Raw genomic sequence first — 18562 nt, forward strand, 5'->3', positions numbered from 1 at the left:
TTCTGGGTATTTACCCAAAGAAAACAAAAACAATAATCCAAAAAGATATATGCATCTCCACGTTCATTGCAGCATTATTTACAATGGCCAAGATATGGAAACAACCTAAATGTTCATCAATGGATGAATGAATAAAGGAGATATGGTACATGTATACAGTGGAATATTATTAAGCCATAAAAAAAGAATGAAATCTTGCCATTTGTGACAACATGGGTAGACTTTAAGGGCATTATGCTAAGTGAAATCAGTCAGACAGAGAAAGACAAATACTATATGATCTATTTCTCTTATATGTAGAATCCAAAAAAAAAAATTTTTTTTTTAATTTAAAAAACCATGCTGGGATTTCCCTGGTGGTACAGTGGTTAAGAATCCGCCTGCCAATGCAGGGGACATGGGTTTTATCCCTGGTCCGGGAAGATCCCACATGCCGCAGAGCAACTAAGCCTGTGCGTGAAAACTACTGAAGCCCATGCACCTAGAGCCCGTGCTCCGCAGCAAGAGATGCCACCACAATGAGAAACCCGCGCACCACAACAAAGAGTAGCCCCGCTTGCCGCAACCAGAGAAAGCCCACGTGCAACAAAGAAGACCCAACACAGCTAAAAATAAATAAATAAATTTATATGTAAAAAAAAGAAACAGAACTGAACTAAACTGAAAGCTGCAAAAACCTATCAAGCCTAAAGCAATAAGGAAATGCACGTTGAAGAAAAAAGGCAAAAGATTGTTTTACTATTCTGACAACTCTCAATTATTCATGGTAAGTCAAAAATACCTAATTGCATAGCCCTTTTCTCAGAAAATGTTCCTGAGAAATATGCCAATTAGATATACTCAAGAATATATGGAAATCAAGAACCAATCATAGAATTTATTCAACTATCTAATGCCAACAGTTGATCAGCATTCTTTCCTGCATGTGGACACCCCCACTGGACTTACTTAGCTCTTTCAAAATGCAGCACAAAACTATGGAGTAGACCCATGCAATGCAGAGAAGAGCATTATGTTCAAGCACAGCATGGTAGATGAGGCCGGGTGACAGTGCAAGCTGGGCAGGGGGAGAAGGGAGTGCTGATATGCAGCAACAAGTGGCCTAAAACTCTCGAAGAGAACAGTAACAAGTGAGTGTGACTCACATGCTGGCATCAGATCCCCTCTCAGAGCTAGAACACTGGGCCTCTGTCAGGCAAAGAAAAGGAGTCCCTATGAATAGCCATCTCTGCAAACAGCAGTTACTGTCACTCCCTAAGAGACACAAGCATGGCTGGGGACTGGCACCAGCTGACAATACTTGGGTTTTGGCAGCCCCACTTACACAGAGAGAACATCCTGGTCAGAAACTTGGCCTCTGCTGATAGAAATTCCATGTCCAGATTAAGGGCAATCCTGGGCCCACTGTCCTCTGTGAGGTCAGAGCACCCTTGGAGTACTGTGTCCAATTCTGAGCACCACACTCTAATAAGGACACTGACCAACATGAGGAAATTCAGAGGGGAGCAGTCAGGATGGGGAGTTGAGGAATAGTTGAAGAAACTCTATAATTGGTCATTTGAATCATTCCCAATCTTTTACTATTGCAAGTAAGGCTACAATAAATATCCTTGGGGCTAAACCTATCTATCTATCTATCTATGTATCTATCTACCTATCTACCCTTGTCTTCCTGAGATAAATTCTTAGAGGAATTACTGGTTTGAAGGAAATAAACATTTTTAAGGCCTTTGCTACATCATGTCAAACTGCCTTATAGGAAGGAAGTACCAGTTGATAATTCTACCCGTATGATAGAGAGAAGGCCTGAAAAATATCACTTAAAATTTGTTTACAAATATTTAAAATAAGAGAATTTTGTTATTTTAGGTGTTTCTAAATTTCCTCTCTAACTCAAAGATTCTGTGAGTCTAAGCATCATCCTCTAGATAAAAGACACACTCTCTACATTTCTCTATGTACAGTTGACCCTTGAAAAACACAGGTTTGAACTGGGTGGGTCCATTTATACACGGATTTTTTTCAATAAATATATAGTCAGCCCTCCATATCCACAAGTTTGGCATCCATGGATGGACATTTCCACCTGAGGTTGATTGAATTCATGGATGGGAAACCCATGGATACAGAGGCCCACTGACTATACTACACCGTTTTATATAAGGGACTTGAGCTTCCATGGATTCTGGTATACACAGGGGCTCCTGGAACCAATCCCCTGAGGATACCATGGATACTGAGGGAAGACTGTATTCCACTAAGAATTTTAGTAGCCAAGAGTAAATAAAGTTTTCCCCCAAATACTTAAATTATACTAGCAAAACCTCAGCACTATTCCCATGCTTATTCAAAGACTAATAATTCAACAGGATATATTCATATACTTTTATTAAAGATCTATAGGATACACAAAATACTTACGTAAATATTAAGCTGAACCACATGAAATTGCCATGTTTATAAGTCAAACACAAATACTGGCATTTTTGGTTCAACCTCATATAATACTTCAGCTTAAGCCTGATAATTTGCAGGTATTACCCATCTGATGAGGGCAAGCACTTAGTCTGTTGATTATTTACTTAGGGACTGTGATCTAATCAGACAAGGAAAGATTCTCTGCCAACCACTTCCATCCGAAATATTCAGCACTGAGGTAGGCCCTGTACTACACTTTCCATTTATTTTGTAGACACTAGCAAACAGTGTCTTCTAAACAATTTCTACAAAAGGCACAGCATTCCTACTTAGACTATAAATCTACTGATAAGGGGGCAGCTGGGGCTGAGTCTGCTAGTAAAACTATTGACTATTCCTTGAGGTCAGGTGCTTTCCCTACAATGACCCAGGGAGAAACATATAATAACCATCTGCATTTCACAGGGAAGGAAATAAGCTCAGAAAGGTCTGCTACAGATACACAAATTTAAAACTGTGAATATAAGTTCTGAACCCAAACTTTGGCTACAAAGTCCTGGTATACGAATGTCTCTTTGACATCATATAATAACAATTATATGCATATAACTAGCATCAACTTAGTGCTTACTATACACCAGGTCCTATTAAATCCTCATAATGACCCTAAGAAGCATTATAATTACTATTACCCCCATTTTGCAGTTGAGGAAATTAAAGCACAGAGAGGTTAAGAAACTTCTCCAAAGTCAAACAGCCAGGAAGTAGCAGAACGGGGATTCAAATGCAGACCCACTCTGAAGCTTCCATTTGTAACCACTACACTACACACACTCAACCTAGAAGTTATAATATAAGAGACAAATAACAACACAAACAGTACCTAAACATACCTGTAGCCTCATGCTTAATTTTTTAAACAAATATTTTTTTATTCTTAGATTATATTTTCCTAAGTTTATTTGTTTTAGGTAGAAACTTAGATAGAAGGGATTCTGTGGCAATATAAAATTATAAAACTTCTTATTATGCAATAGTGAAAAGGAAACTGTAAAAGAGTAGAGCAAAATGAGGTTCAGGAAATGGACAGACTTAATTCACTTTCTACTTCCTAGAACAAATGTGAACATTCAGGAAAAATGTAAAAAGAGCCTAAGAGGTCCATTTTAATAATTCTGTTTTAAAGAGTGTAGAAATTATGGAGATAGTAGAACATTATAATCTTAGTACCAAACTAATCAGCTCTGTACCCAAATATTTAGGTTCTGCCCTTTGACCCATGTACACCAGAGAAAGTGAAGATAATGAATTGTTTAAAAGCTTTAAGTGTCCCTCTACCTATGAGGATAAGCATTTGAATAAGAGAGAAAAAGAAGGCAAAGAAAATGTTTTTAAAGAAGAAGGAAAGAAGATAGGTTAAAAAAAAAGACCAATCTCTTCTCAGAGAGTATGGTCCATCCACATTAGAGAAAGGATTAAGCAGATACATTCAGCTTTTCTAACAGATTTTCTTTCTCTAAGGCTTCAATACGCCTCTCACCCTCACTCAGATAATCACATTAGTTTTGTCATTAAAAGCTCCCTTTTCATAGAATGCACCTAAACCGCTTAAACCACCCAGAGAGGTCGCATACATTATCAAACACCAAGACAAACGGAAGAGGTTTTCCAGCTTATATCTTATTATTTCACTGTATCTATCTGCATGCTCAGGAGGCTAAGCCAAAAGATTTGGTGAGTTATCAGCTGAAAATGATTCCAAAATAGATAAACTCTACAGTATCCTTTAAAACTGGTCTTTAAGCTGAGAACTGAGAACTAGCAGTTTTTATGCTGACAGAGCAGTCAAATGACAGAGGGGTTTTCTATTTCCCTTTTCTCTTCTTCCTTGTGTTCTATCAGCCAAGTCCATGATTATTTCTGCATGAATGTTGCAGCTTCTGTTAACAGTAAACAAAAGCAAATGGAGTCTGAGTGTGCATGGCTCAAAGATAAATTAGAAAGAATGATATTTGAGTTGACATGGAAAATGGCATTCAGTTGCTGCATGTGGATACTTCAGAACTGTACAAGGTCCAGGCAGAATTGGAAATCACCTGCTTTTTTTCATAACCCAACTATTACATATTATCTCACCATCCTAAGCCTGAGTTACAGACTCAGAAAAGGACGACTGTTTGTCAGCCCTTTAAAAAGGAGGAAGTGTATCAGAGGGAGGAGGAGTCCTGGTTAAATGGAACTATCCAAGTGAAAGAGCAGTCCCCAACTGGGTAGTGTTCCAGGGATTAGGGGGTTGGGAGAACAGAGAGGGGGTCAAGAAAGGAGAAACAGAATGAACAGTGAAAGAAAGTGATCTGAAGCTAAGAGTTGGGAAGAGAGGCAAGAAGTGGAAAAATTCTGAAATCAGATAGGATAAAATTAGAGATAGATGTAGGCAATGAAAGTTTCTCAAGCAAAAGTCAAAGAGAGATTACTTTTGGTGGGGTGCAGGCAGGAAACAGAATTATAAATATATCATAAGCAATCAAGAATTCCTTAATATGTCAAAAGAAAGGATAAAGTTGGTAAAAAAAATATTAACTGGAGGAAATGACAAGAACAAGTCCTAGATAAAAGAAGTGAAAGGTGATTGTGAGGCAAAGACACAAAGTTATCTTGCCTTAAAAACAAACTTTTAAAATATATATGTACACAAAAGATAAAAGAAAGATTGTGCTAAGTCAAAAACAGATGACAAAATATTTGAGATATACTCCACTAATTTTGAGTGATTATTTAGGAGAGAGATAGGATAGAATATATATTTACGTTTAAGACTCAACAGCAAAATATCTCAAAAGGAACATTAAAGAAGCAGAGATAAAACCAGTTAGACTGTTCACTGTTCCAAATCATAAACAAATGAATATTAAAAAGCTGTATTCCTCTGGCATTTTTTCTGAGTCAGGGCCGCAAACTACAGGCCAAAGCCAGCCCACTGCCTGTTTTATAAATAAAGTATTGTTGGAACATAGTCTTCCTCATTCATTTAAATATTGTCTACAGTTACTTTCTGCTAGAACTACAGAATTGAGTAGCTGTGACAGAAACTACATGGCCCACAAAGCCTAAAATACTTACTATATAGTCCTTTACACATAAAGTTTGCCAACCCCTATTCTAAGTAATGAGGGAATTGCCCATATGTTTTTATCATCTGACAACTCAGTTGTTCTCCAAGTGGGCATAAAGATGCAAATGTAATTCTCACTTTGTACACAGAGTTCAAAGTTAAATCTGATAGTTGTCACACTGCGGCCAGCAATCTACCCAAATCTTCAGTCAAGTCTTCTAGTTCAGTGCAATGTGGGAGAAGATCAAAGCCTCTGAACAATGGTAGACCCGAGTTCAAATCCCACTTCCATTACCTCTTAGTTGCGCTTAAATATCCTCTCCATAAAACTGGAATTATAACTCTTTTTTCCCACAGTATTTTTGTGGGGATTAAATGAGATAGTATATATGAAAGTGCTTTGTAAATAGTAAAATAATATAGAAAGATAAGACATTATTAGCACACAGACATTTATGGAGACTAATCGGTTCAGATTGAGTTTTTCCTCATTATTTTGATCTAGGTTTTCTTACCATGAGAGAGATCTGCTCTTTAAAATAACTTTGTATTGTCAAAATTCAATTTAATTCAATATGCATTTACCTCTGGCTTGCTATGTGCAATATACTCACTGGTCATCCTACTTTTCAGATGAAGAAAAATATCTCTAATAGCAAACGATCTTGTTCCATTTCGGTTACAAAGTTTTAAACAAGGTGTGCATTTAATAATTCAAAGGGACAGTTAAATTAAAAGTGCTTTTGAAACCTGGTTCTTGTATTACCAATTCTATCTACATTCACAGCATTCATTCTAGCTGTAGAGTCTGCTGTATTCTCTAAATTTAATAACCATCAAGTTGGCCAGCTTTTGTTTTTAAAACTAAGAGGAATGCTCTTTACAAAGGAATGCTTAAAAAGAACACATACAATAAAGAATTCTGGCATGAAAAGAACCTTAAAATTTATTGTGTCAAGTGTCTTTAAATTTTCCAGTGTTTTCACATCCAATATTTTATTTGATCCTCAGCACATCCCTACTGAGAACATAGGTATCGTTATCCCATTGTGCAGAGGAAGACACAGAGGCCCAAGAAGAGAACAGACTTGCCCAAGATCACACAGCTGGTAAATGGTAGTTCTGAACAAGGAACCAGAGTCAGTGCTCTTTCCACTCTACCTTGCTGTGTGGGGATCATGCCTTTATGATGTATGTAGCACTTAGAATGTGTTAGCAGTTGACTGAATCATAGCACTTTGATAGCAGCTGCCATTTATTAAGTACGGACCATGTATTATATAGCTCTATGTGTCTCACATATATAAACTGTGTATATGAAGTGCAGAGCACAGAATTTGGTACATAGTAATTATTCCATTAACAGCAACTTTTTTTTTTTTTTTTTTGCGGTACGCGGGCCTCTCACTGTTGTGGCCTCTCCAGTTGCGGAGCACAGGCTCCGGATGTGCAGGCTCAGCGGCCATGGCTCACGGGCCCAGCCGCTCCGCGGCATATGGGATCCTCCCGGACCGGGGCACAAACCCGTATCCCCTGCATCGGCAGGCGGACTCTCAACCACTGCGCCACCAGGGAGGCCCAACAGCAACTATTGGTCTTAGTTCTAAGAGTTGGTTCTTAGTTCTAAGAGTTGTAATTTATACAACTCTGTAATCTATGCATTTTATCTCCATTTTTCAAATGAGAAAACTGAGGTTCAGAAAAGCTAGGTAACATGTCCAAGTTTGAGGAACCAGAAAGTGACAAAAGCCAGGATTTGCCTAGGTTTGAGGTTTGACTAACTTCAGAGCCCCTTTGTCACTGGGACTTCCTCTGATGCTGAAAGTCAGAGAATGCACCAAAAAAAAAAAAAAAAGTAGGAGGAGAGAGAGAGAGAAGTACGTGATTAAAAGTGATGAAAGGACATTTTCCTATTACCTTGATAGGCCAAGCAGGCAAAGGCTGTAAAAAGTTGGACTCATAAGGGTAGTCCACCATTGCCAGATTCACCCAGGTTTCAGAGATCCAGTCTTTCAAACGCTGAACATCCTGAGGTTCTGTTAATGGAGTGCATAAGTGAAGGGCTTCAGAAAGCCAGTGCAAGCCAGTACCTGAGAATAGAATCAAATTGTTGGAATCTAGTAAGCACTGCTCAACAGAAGGGCTTTACAGATCATTCATTCTTCACTTGGTATTTTAGAAAACTCAGTCTTCTATACAGTTTCTCCAAGAATGTTTTTCAACATTGAACAAAATATTTTTAGAACTGGTTAATCTCGTGATAGATAAGTTGCCTATCTCATGAAGCTTACCAGAATTAGTATTCTGAATCATTCCTTTTTGCAAATAAACAAATGGAACATATAGAGCAATGAGAATGCATAAACTACAACTAAAGAATACAAATGGATTTATCTGACAGTGCCGAGCAAAAGACAGCAGAGACAAAAAATACATACTATGCAATTCTGATTACTAAAAAATTCAAGAGCAAGAAAAATTAATCTATGGTTCTAGAATGCAGGATAGTGATTAGCCTGATAAATGCAGAGGTAGTATCTGAAAAGGGCTTGAGGGGATTTCTGAGGGAATTTCTTGATCTGCATGCTGATTACACTATATATTCACTTTGCAAAAATTCACCAAGCTGTGTATTTTGATTTGTGTACTTTTCTGTATGTTATACTTAAATACATATGTTATAATTAAATATATAAAAAGTTTACTTAGAAAGTGGGAAGTGTTAAATTTTACACTTAAAAGGTAAAAAATCCCAAGATTCCATTCTTTAAATTAAACCTTACCCTTTTCTGTGAGTCGACTAATGGCATCCCAGGACCTGCGGATACTCTCTGAACAATTTGGGCCACTTTTCCTAAAATCTGTAGTTACAATCTTCATAAATACACCACAAGGTACCATATTCTCAAACTGCCAGATGGGGGCAGAGGATGCAAGAGCTCTAAATGGTAAGAAGTCCAAGGAAGGAGAAAAGAAAAAAATGTAACTCATTGAATTCAAGTTTTAAAATTGAAACTTATATTGAACAAAAATGGTGAGAAAAGTAACAGCTGTTAATGAAACAGAAATTAGAACTCTCAGTACAACAGAATAGAACATGTTTTACCCAAAACAAATCCCTACGTTTGCCTTGACAATTATTAAGAAAGTGCTCACATCCAACATAAGTGCATTTACCCAACCACCAAATGAGGATACTTCATCCTGAACCAGGCTGCAAGCATGCCACCGTAAGAGCCCCCTAGGGCAATGACAGGTTGATTTCTAGCTCCTGGGATTGTTCTTTTCAAGTATTTGATTAACTCTGCAAAATCAGCCAGAGCTTGTTCTGTTGTCAGAAAATTCAAGTGTCTGGAATCCTAAAGAAAAATAACAAAGAACATGGGTATAAATGTGCACATAAATAGCAGCTTAGGCATAGCATAGATCCAGAAAAAAGCCAGATAAGCTTTTCTCCAAATAGAATTTCTAGGTAACTGAGTTAAAACGCCCAGTCAAAGCAATAGCAATGCTGATTTAAACTCATGAAAAAGTGACTTTAAGTTTGTGGGAAGAAGATAATGTATTTTGCATTCAAATGTAATTTCTATTAAATGCTATTTACCAAAGACCTTGTTGAGGTAGTAGAAACAGCAGAGACAAACTGTAAGTAACATTTAACAACAAATGTGATAGAATACAATACTAATCTTAACAGACAACTACTCTATTCTAACTTTTATTTCAAATCTTGAAACATTTACAATGGCTACCATATAGGCAAAGGTAAAGTAAACCCTGTGGAAAATTGAAGTAAGAATCATCCGTAAAAATAAAACTCCCTTCCTCATCAGAAAGATGATTATTATGTCTGACATACCAACAACTGGAACACATCAGCCTGCCTGATGTACAAGTATAAAATTGGAGTTAAAAAAAAAAAAAGAAAAACAGCAACCTATGGAACAACTATTTTCAGACATTGGAAAACAAGCAACACAAGACTTTGAGCCCTGAGAGAAGGATACTCCGCAAGTAAGTTCCACGATCATCTAGTTCTCTACCTAGGGAGAATTTCCTCATTGCAGTATAGGGAGGTGGAACTCAGAGTCCTGCTTAGCTGAGAAGGCTAATGAAGTGTCTCCTTTGAAAAGGTGAAAACTAACTCTTCTCCTTTTGAACTTGGGCTGGACTTAGTGACTTGGCTCTAACACGAATAGAATGTGGCAGAAGTGATATGTGACTTCCAATGTCAGGTCATAAAAAGCACTGCAGTTTCTACCTTGCTCTCTTGGATTGTCAAATTTGAGGGAAGGCAGCTGCCATGTCAAAAGGTCACTCAAGCAGGCCTTTGGAAAAACCCAAGAGGGGATACACCGAAGCCTCTTACTAATACCCAGCATCAGTTTGTCACTCATGTGGATCTTCCATATGAGCAGAGAGTGTCCTCCAGCCTCAATCAAGTCGTCAGATGACTGAAGCACTAACTGACATCTTAAGCTCATGAGATCCCCTGAAACAGAACCACCTAGCTGAGCCACTCCTAATTCCTTACCCACAGGAACTGTAAGATAATAAATGTTTTAAGCCACTAAGGTTTGAGGTAAACTGTTATGTAGCAATAGATAACTAACACACCTACATACCCATATCAGACTATCCTATTTGACCTTCACACTTTAGTCTCACCACTCTGACTACTCCCATCACCTGGTATATTTTGGAACCAGAGTTCCATCTTTCCTCTTTCCTACTCCTTTAACCTTCCCTCTTATCCAAGATCTATGCTTTCTGGCTTCTTACCTTCTCTCTCATTGTCTGTCACTATTCTTTACTTCCAGTTTTCATGGCACTATGTATAGCTGAGTGCAGTTTTTTGCCAATTCTCACAATATATCTGTAATATTCCCCTACGCTACTGACAAATTCTGTGAGCACATGAAGGGAAGGAAGCATATCAAAGACAGCCCTTACCGCCATTTTGCTAGCAACGTATGAACCACAGCGACCTAGGAGAGGAGGTTGTTTCTATCTGCAACAAGCTGACTACCTCCCAGTGGTTTCAGGACCTGTCAACTCCCCTAATCAGATAATTATGCAAAATAATAAGCTAAAGGATAGAGTTTCCCACATAGCCTAACAAATATCAGCAAATTGCTCTGCTTTTCATTTATAAAACAAGGACTATTTATTTATTTATTTATTTATTTATTTATTTATTTATTTATAACATGAGCTAATAAAACCTCTGAAAATAAAAATTAAAAGTCTTTTCAAAACAGGAAGCCTAGAAAATGATTAACCCCAATCATTTCTAACTCAGATTTTTCCAAAAGCATGGTATGTGTATAACGGTGGTATGCATGATGATCTTAGGTAGTGAGTAAACATTTTTAATGTAATACTTGTTTTATTTCAATGTAATTTAGAGAAAAATAGTACATAAAGCCTTACTAAGATAACACTAAGTTTGAAAAGTGAGTTGTGGGACTTTCCTGGCAGTCCAGTGGTTAAGACTTCACCTTCCAATGCCGGGGGTGCAAGTTTGATCCCCAGTGGGGAGCTAAGATCCCACATGCCTTGGGGCCAAAAAACCAAAACATAAAACAGAAGCAATATTGTAACAAGTTCAATAAAGACTTTAAAAATGGTCCACATAAAAAAAAAAGTGAGTTATTTAAAGAAAAATAGTCAGTGAATAATAATACAGATGGCAAATTCATATAGCCAGAATCACAAGGGTAGTACCTGAGTGACTCAGTTGAGGAAAAGGTGTCCTGGCTTATTAAGTGTAGATTTGTGGCTGAGGCCAAAGCTCCTTGTGAGAACAGAAAGGCCAGAAGGGAATCCAAGTGGCCAGTTGGCCTCACTGAATTATAGCGATGATTTGTCCTTATTTTATTGAAAAACACCTTACTAAGCAAACATTTGCGCACTCATTACATTTTTTCCAGTGGTAGACCCAATAATTTAAGTGTATAATTTATAAAGCAGATTATTTACTGACTTTTTTTTTTTTTTTTTTTTTTTGCGGTACGCGGGCCTCTCACTGCTGTGGCCCCTCCCGCTGCGGAGCACAGGCCCCGGACGCGCAGGCTCAGCGGCCACGGCTCACAGGCCCAGCCGCTCCGCGACATGTGGGATCCTCCCAGACCGGGGCACAAACCCGCGTCCCCTGCATCAGCAGGCGGACTCCCAACCACTGCGCAACCAGGGAAGGCCTACTGACATTTTTTAAACACTGAAAAGTTCCCTCCAATCTCTGCAGCCATAGATTAAGATTTGCCTGGTGAAGGCTAGCCTCATCACACTGAGTTAAAGACTGATCATTATACATAAAAAGTAAAGATTAAATACAAATTACTGAAATTTCAGGCAGTTCAACTTAAAGCTAACATTTCTTTCTTACAGTGGGACATGTAATTAGAAAATGTTCTAAACTTAAAAGTAGAAAATACACCTACCTTGAAGGAGTTGGCACCAAAGGGTAGGGACTCTCCATAATATCGATGTTCAGCAAACACCAACATAGCTTTCAGTTCCTCAGCCATGTCCCACATGAACCCCTAGGAGGAATTTACAAATTCACAGGATAAAATCAGGTCATGAAAAAAAGTCTGAATCTTTTTGCAACTCATGAAATGGACCAAAAAGAGTTTTCTGAGAAGCTGCACAATTCATATTTGTTCCACAGGTAAATAATATAATTGCTGTTTCATTGTTGCACATCAATCTCACACTGCATTAGAGTGAAACAATTAAAAATAAGCCCAAGTTGCTCAACTACCAGTCATTCCAACTCTCCTTATTCTGACACTCTAGCCTCAGAATCAACATTATGTCTAAAATAGCCTTCAAATTGCACTGTGTGCCAAAGAATCTAGGAAAGAGCTGTGGATAACTAAGTTATCTGTCTACTCACAGATAACTTTTATTTATAACATGAAAGAGAACTGTACAAATAAACATATTGGACTCCCTTGGGTTTTATATTAATCTTATTTACATGAAGATAAATAGTAGCTAACCATAGCTAATATTAATTGAGTGCTTACAACTTGTCAGATACCCTTCTAAACACTTTATATGTATTCACTTAATTATCACAACAATCTAAGAGATAGGTATTTTGATTATACCCATTTTACAGACAAGGACACTGAGGCACAAGAGTTTAAATAACCTGTGACAGTCACACGGCTAGAAAGTGGTAAAGCTAGGATTCAAGCACAGGCCATCTGGCTCCAGAACACAATCATCAAGTACAGTAAGACCTCCTATTTCCACACATAATGCTGGTCATTAATCAACCATTGCATTTTTTCACTTACCTCAAATTGTGCCCTCAGAATCCTTCTTAACAAAGCATTCTAGGTGCCCAACTTCAATCAACTAGATTTAGATTTAGCACAGATTAAAACTACTTGTCATTCCCAGTGCACATTATTGCTTTTTAATGAGCTGTTGCTCCCTAACAAAGACTAAGAAACTCTAAGTTTTTTTTGTTTGTCTTGACCAATAAACGAACAATTAAAAGAGCTATATGCATGTGAGGACAGAGAATTTAACCTGGTATCTGTGATGGCTTCAATAACCCCCATTTTCTCTCTTAACACCTTGCTCATTCCCTGCCATGAATCTACAGATTCTGTAACACCAGCTCAGGATGCCCTCCTCTGCCTGCCCCCACTATGGCTTACTGATCACACCCTCCTCTCAATACCACTGTGCTAGGTATAGATCTCTATTACTTTGTTGCAATATTTGCTTACATGTGTGTCTGACCCTACCAGACTATGAGCTTCTTAAGGGTAAGGATCATCCATCAAAGTAGCCAGAGGAGTTGACCTCAGGGTTTGAGAGGAAGCAACTGTATTAAGTGATTATTTACCTGTACCTACTTCAGGGTGTTTTATTTTTCAAAAGAGGTCCATGTAACATATTAATATTAAATAACATTATGTGCCAGCATTGTTCTAAGTTCCTAATTCTTATTTGCCCTCATAACAACTCAATTAACTAGACATTATTATAACCATTTAATATATAAAAACTAAGGCACAGAATAAGAAACTTACTCAAAGTCACAAAGCATAGTGGCAAAACCAGAATTCAAATCTTATCACTGGCTGACATCTTCACTCTTGACCACTATGTTATACTGCCTCTCAATAAATAAATGTCCAGAATATGTAAATATGCAACCCAAACATTTTAGTATGTAAAGGAAGGTGTGTCTAGGGCTGATAAAGGGCCAAGATCTGTCCTTCTAGGATCTGCCTCTATCAGGTACCTGGAACTCTTCCTACCCTGAGTAGCTCTTCCTTTCTACCACTTCAGAGGTCAGAGGTTCCCAGCAAGTCTTATTAAATTATGCTGCAGTGCCTGTCAGAGCAGTGGGGTCTGTGGAGGCAGGAACAGTTGCCTACCTATGATAAAGAACAAGAGCTGGGAAAATAACTGGATAGGAGAAGCTGCCCCGTGGCCTTGGCATAAAAGAGAAATCACATTAGAAAAAGAAAGGGAGACAAGGCAGCCTCAGTTGTTTCACAGAATAACAGAGCAGGAATCTGATGGAAAATAAGTCCTGATTTCATCTGTCACTCATCTAAGAGAGACGGATATCTAGGATCTCAGCTCTTAGGGAATTATTTTATTTTCAACTAACATATTTAGACTATTAGCATTCCTAAGGAAATAATCAGAAATGTGGAATGTGATAACACAGTATAATTGGGTTCATATCTTTGCTTTCAGTGCAGTTCAGTTCAACATTTACTAAGACCTCCTGAATACCAGGCACCATGCCAGACATTGGCAGTGGAGAAAATATGATTCAGTCCCCACTTTAAGGTAATTCACAGACTAGCTTTTCGGTAGAAAGTTGCCATTTTCTAGTCTTAGCTCTGGAACATTAAAAAGGAAAATTTCTTCCTTTCATGTGTCCTCCTAAATTAAGTTTTGTTAACAGATTCAAGCATTATTATAAAAGATGATAGAATATATAGTCAGGGAAGCAAGATAACAGCTACATTTTTTTACCCTCACAAATATAAGAAAAATGGTAGAACAGGAAAGCTAAAATATAGCTACAGTTTTACCTTTGTCCATTCCTATTTGACAATCAAACTTGTATTAGTTTTTCTTATTTGTACTTTGTTTAGATTTTATTAATTCATTCATTTAACAAATATTTATTGAGTACCTACTATATGCCTAGCACAGTCCTGGATCTGAGCATACAACACTGAACAAACAAAAATTCCTGCCCTTGTGTTCACATTCTAGAGACCATAATAATAATAATAAACTATATCCATAACATTCCTACTCCCATTTCCCTCATATCCTTGTTCAATCGTTAAATAAGCTGGGATTTTTTTTTAATCTTTTAAAATTCAATTGTCCAAAAATAGTATTTCATTCTTTGCGTGTGTAATTCTTTAAGGCTGAACAGGCTTGTTGGATATCTGTATTTATTCTTTTGTGAACTGCCTATTCATGTACTTTTGCTGTTTTTCTATTATTCGTGAGTTTGTCTTTTTGTTATTTTTTAAAGAACTTCACAATAAAGAAATAGTCATATATACTGCAAAAGATTTTTTCCAGTTGATCATAATAAAAAGGAAATTGAGCCCAGAGTTTCACAAATCTGCACATACCGTATTATTGCAAAACCAGATAATGTCCCCTTCATTACCAGTGTAGAAAAGTATAGATCCACCATCTTCCTTCCAATGTTTATCAGCTATTAGGTACCGTTGTTTAAAAGTTTTATCAGTATGAAATCCAAAATGATCAACCTATGACAAAAAAGAAACAGACAAGACATATTTCAAAGGAAAGTTATTAAATATCAAACAAGTATTTACATTTATTCTTCCATTAAAATCAATCTATGCTACAAAAATCACACAAAAAATTTAAACTTCATTTGGTTTCATTAGTAGTAGTAATATTGATATTGTTATTTTGAAATTATTTTCTTTATATTTTAAGATAAAGCAATGTTATTGGTGGTCAAGATTTTCAGTGTAAGACAAAAGATACAATTATAAAATCAAGTAGCTACTTAAAAACACAATAATGTTAAAATTGAATGAAACAGTAGAACCTATTAATTGGAACCTGTTCATTTTTAAAATACAGACATTCCTTACTACCTGAATTTTCATTATTGAAACTTTTAATATCAAAATTCAAGGACTAAACAGACAACTGAAAAGGTCTATAAACATTGTCACCCCAATAACAATTAACATTCCAAGGGCCAGGATTTTGGTATCTAATACTATTCCCCACTAAAAGGAATAGGGCTTGTTAGTGAAATGGCTGCCTGACATTTGGGACAAGAAAGCTACAAGATAAACCAATGCATCTTCCTGTGCAAGGAAGCACTCAAAAATTAATGGAGTTATATCTAACAAATATAGGAGCCAACTACAAAGGACTATCATTAGCTAAAGTTTTAATAAATTGAACATAAAACAAATTGAACATAAGAATAATGATTGTAGTTGATTGAAACGTTCAATTCATGAAAATCCATTACTCCATAAGGATATCAAAAAAGAAAAAGCAAGAAAAATATTCATTCGCCACCATTTAAGTTATTTATTAAACCAACTCCTCACTTAGAAGTTGTAAATAAAAAAGTAAAGAACTCAACATTTAACCTGCCTTTCCAATAGAATTATATTTCAGGGTACCAAATAGTTCCAGTTGATGAAAAAGAGCTCTGTTTTACCAAATGTCAGCTAATGCAGAAGGAATGACAGAATTAGAAAAATGATATTTGGCAAACCCTAGTGAAGTTACTGATTCAGGCAAGAATTACCAAATAGTGTTAAAAGCATTAGAAGAATGGATGACAGGAAAATGAACATTCATATTACTACCAAAGTAATACCATAGAGAATACTGTCACAAGATCAGGCTGTCATCACCTTAATCAAAGTTAGCATCACTAACAGTGGTGTGAGCAGGAATTATGTATCTCCTCACATGGTACAACACAAAGCACATTTCACCTATGATGAATTCTTGCCAAAAATGTTCAACTTCTAGCTTAGTCCAGTCTTTACATCTAATTTCCAGTTTCTGGGAAATACAAAGGGTAGAAAAACAAACTGAAGATACTCTGAAGAGGCAATCAGACAAATCCAAAGGTAAGACATTTTACAAGAAAAAGGCAAGGCAATATCCTGATAAAAGGACTGTTTTAGATTAAATAAATTTTAAGGAACATAATAATCAGATGCAATGCATGATTCCAGATTGTATCTTGGTTTGAACAAACAAGATATAAATGACAATTTAGGGACAACTGGGTTAATTTAAATATGGACTAGGTATTAGGTGAGACTGAGGACTTGTTAATTTTTTTTTTTTTTTTTTTTTTGCGGTACGCGGGCCTCTAACTGTCGTGGCCTCTCCCGTTGCGGAGCACAGGCTCCGGATGCGCAGGCCCAGCGGCCATGGCTCACGGGCCCAGCCGCTCCGCGGCATATGGGATCCTCCCGGACCAGGGCACGAACCCGTATCCCCTGCATCGGCAGGCGGACTCTCAACCACTGCACCACCAGGGAGGCCCAGGACTTGTTAATTTTGTTAAGAGTGATCATATTGTTTTGGCTACATAAAAAAATGTTTTTCTTTTTCTACAGCTGTACATTGAAGGATTTAGAGAGAAAACGTCATGCAGTCTATAATTTACTTGAAAATACTTCAGCATAAAAAAGTAAAATGAATTTAAAGGAAAAAATGTAATCTACACTGAGAGGAAAAAAACACACTGGATACTGAGACTTTGTGAGATACAATATAAAACACGTCAGAATGACACAATTTTAAGCTTACATTGAACTTTAAATATATTTTTTGAGTTTTTTCACCCTTCTCTTAATAAACTCACCATTTAAAAAATACAATTATTAAACCCTATAATACGGTAAAGTTCATATACAACTATCTGAATTTAAAGAGTTACCCAACAGTACAGAGCCCACTAAGCCTTTAGGGTCATAGTGTTTGAATTCTTAGGTGCTTTGGAGGGACAGGAGTGAGAATACAGGGTGCTCTGGGGCACACATAGGCTGATCCAGTGCTGCTCCAGCCTTCCTGGGGCAGGAGCTGGTTCTGACCTAATCCAGATCTTGTAAGATTTCCCTTGGCCGTTCTAAAACAGATGGAACTTCCTGCACCCACTCCATCTACACACACACACACACACACACACACACATGCACACTTCACATTCATACCAGAGGTCCCAAAATGCAAGTTTCTCAAAACTGCACCTAATGCACACTTCCCAATGTCCACGATCATCACTATATATAGTCCTAAAATACAAGCTATTCTAATACAAAGACTATCTACCTTTCAGTAAAATAAGCAGTCTGTATGGAACAGGTATATAATAATGATGTCCATGTGCTAAAAAAACCCTCCTATGACGTATATTAACTCTCTCAATCACTTATTCAACAAGCATCTATTGAATGGGCCAAGTACTTGTTCTAGGCCAAGTAGTAAACTAAGCAACAGGATAAAGAGTTAGCTGAGCCACAGCTCCCTGATTTAACGTAAACTAATTCAATTATACCCACTAAGCCTAAAAGTAAAAAAGAGCAAGAGAAACAGGCAAACAGTGAAGGGAAGATAGACAAGTGATTCCACTTGCTTCCATTCAAATTAGTAGTGTTTCTCCACATGAGGTCCCTAGATATCAGTATCAGCTTCATCTGGGACTTGTTAAAAATGCAAATTACCTGGCTGAATCCCAGGCCTACTGAATTAGAAACTGTGGGGAGTAGAACTCAGTAACTTGTGTTTTAACAAGCCCTCCAAGTAATTCTGATGTACAGCTAACATTTTGAGAACCAATGAGTTAGCATAAGCCCCCAAATAAGACAAGAATCTGCTATTCCCTCTCTTGATCTAGGTTTCAGAATACTTCTAATATGTAAGCATCTCACTATGCTGAATGAAACTCTGATGTTTAAAGATGTGAATTACCCCCCAACACAGTCCCTAAATACAAGCCAACTG

At 37.2% G+C, this 18562-nt stretch overlaps 1 protein-coding gene across 5 annotated transcripts in view; it reads right to left on the bottom strand.

The window, feature by feature from the left end:
* Nucleotides 1–18562, bottom strand: part of PRCP (prolylcarboxypeptidase) — a 69625-nt gene that overhangs the window by 18135 nt on the left and 32928 nt on the right. For all 5 annotated transcript variants that reach the window (XM_081240504.1, XM_081240500.1, XM_081240501.1 and 2 more), the window contains 5 exons: nucleotides 15172–15312; nucleotides 11974–12075; nucleotides 8708–8889; nucleotides 8314–8471; nucleotides 7448–7620 (listed from right to left, as the gene is read on the bottom strand). In XM_081240504.1, coding sequence (XP_081096630.1) covers nucleotides 7448–7620; nucleotides 8314–8471; nucleotides 8708–8889; nucleotides 11974–12075; nucleotides 15172–15312 — 756 coding nt within the window. The remainder of the gene's footprint in view (nucleotides 1–7447; nucleotides 7621–8313; nucleotides 8472–8707; nucleotides 8890–11973; nucleotides 12076–15171; nucleotides 15313–18562) is intronic.

This window comes from Mesoplodon bidens (genome assembly GCF_964165515.1).
Source record: "Mesoplodon bidens genome assembly, chromosome: 7".
Taxonomy (NCBI): domain Eukaryota; kingdom Metazoa; phylum Chordata; class Mammalia; order Artiodactyla; family Ziphiidae; genus Mesoplodon; species Mesoplodon bidens.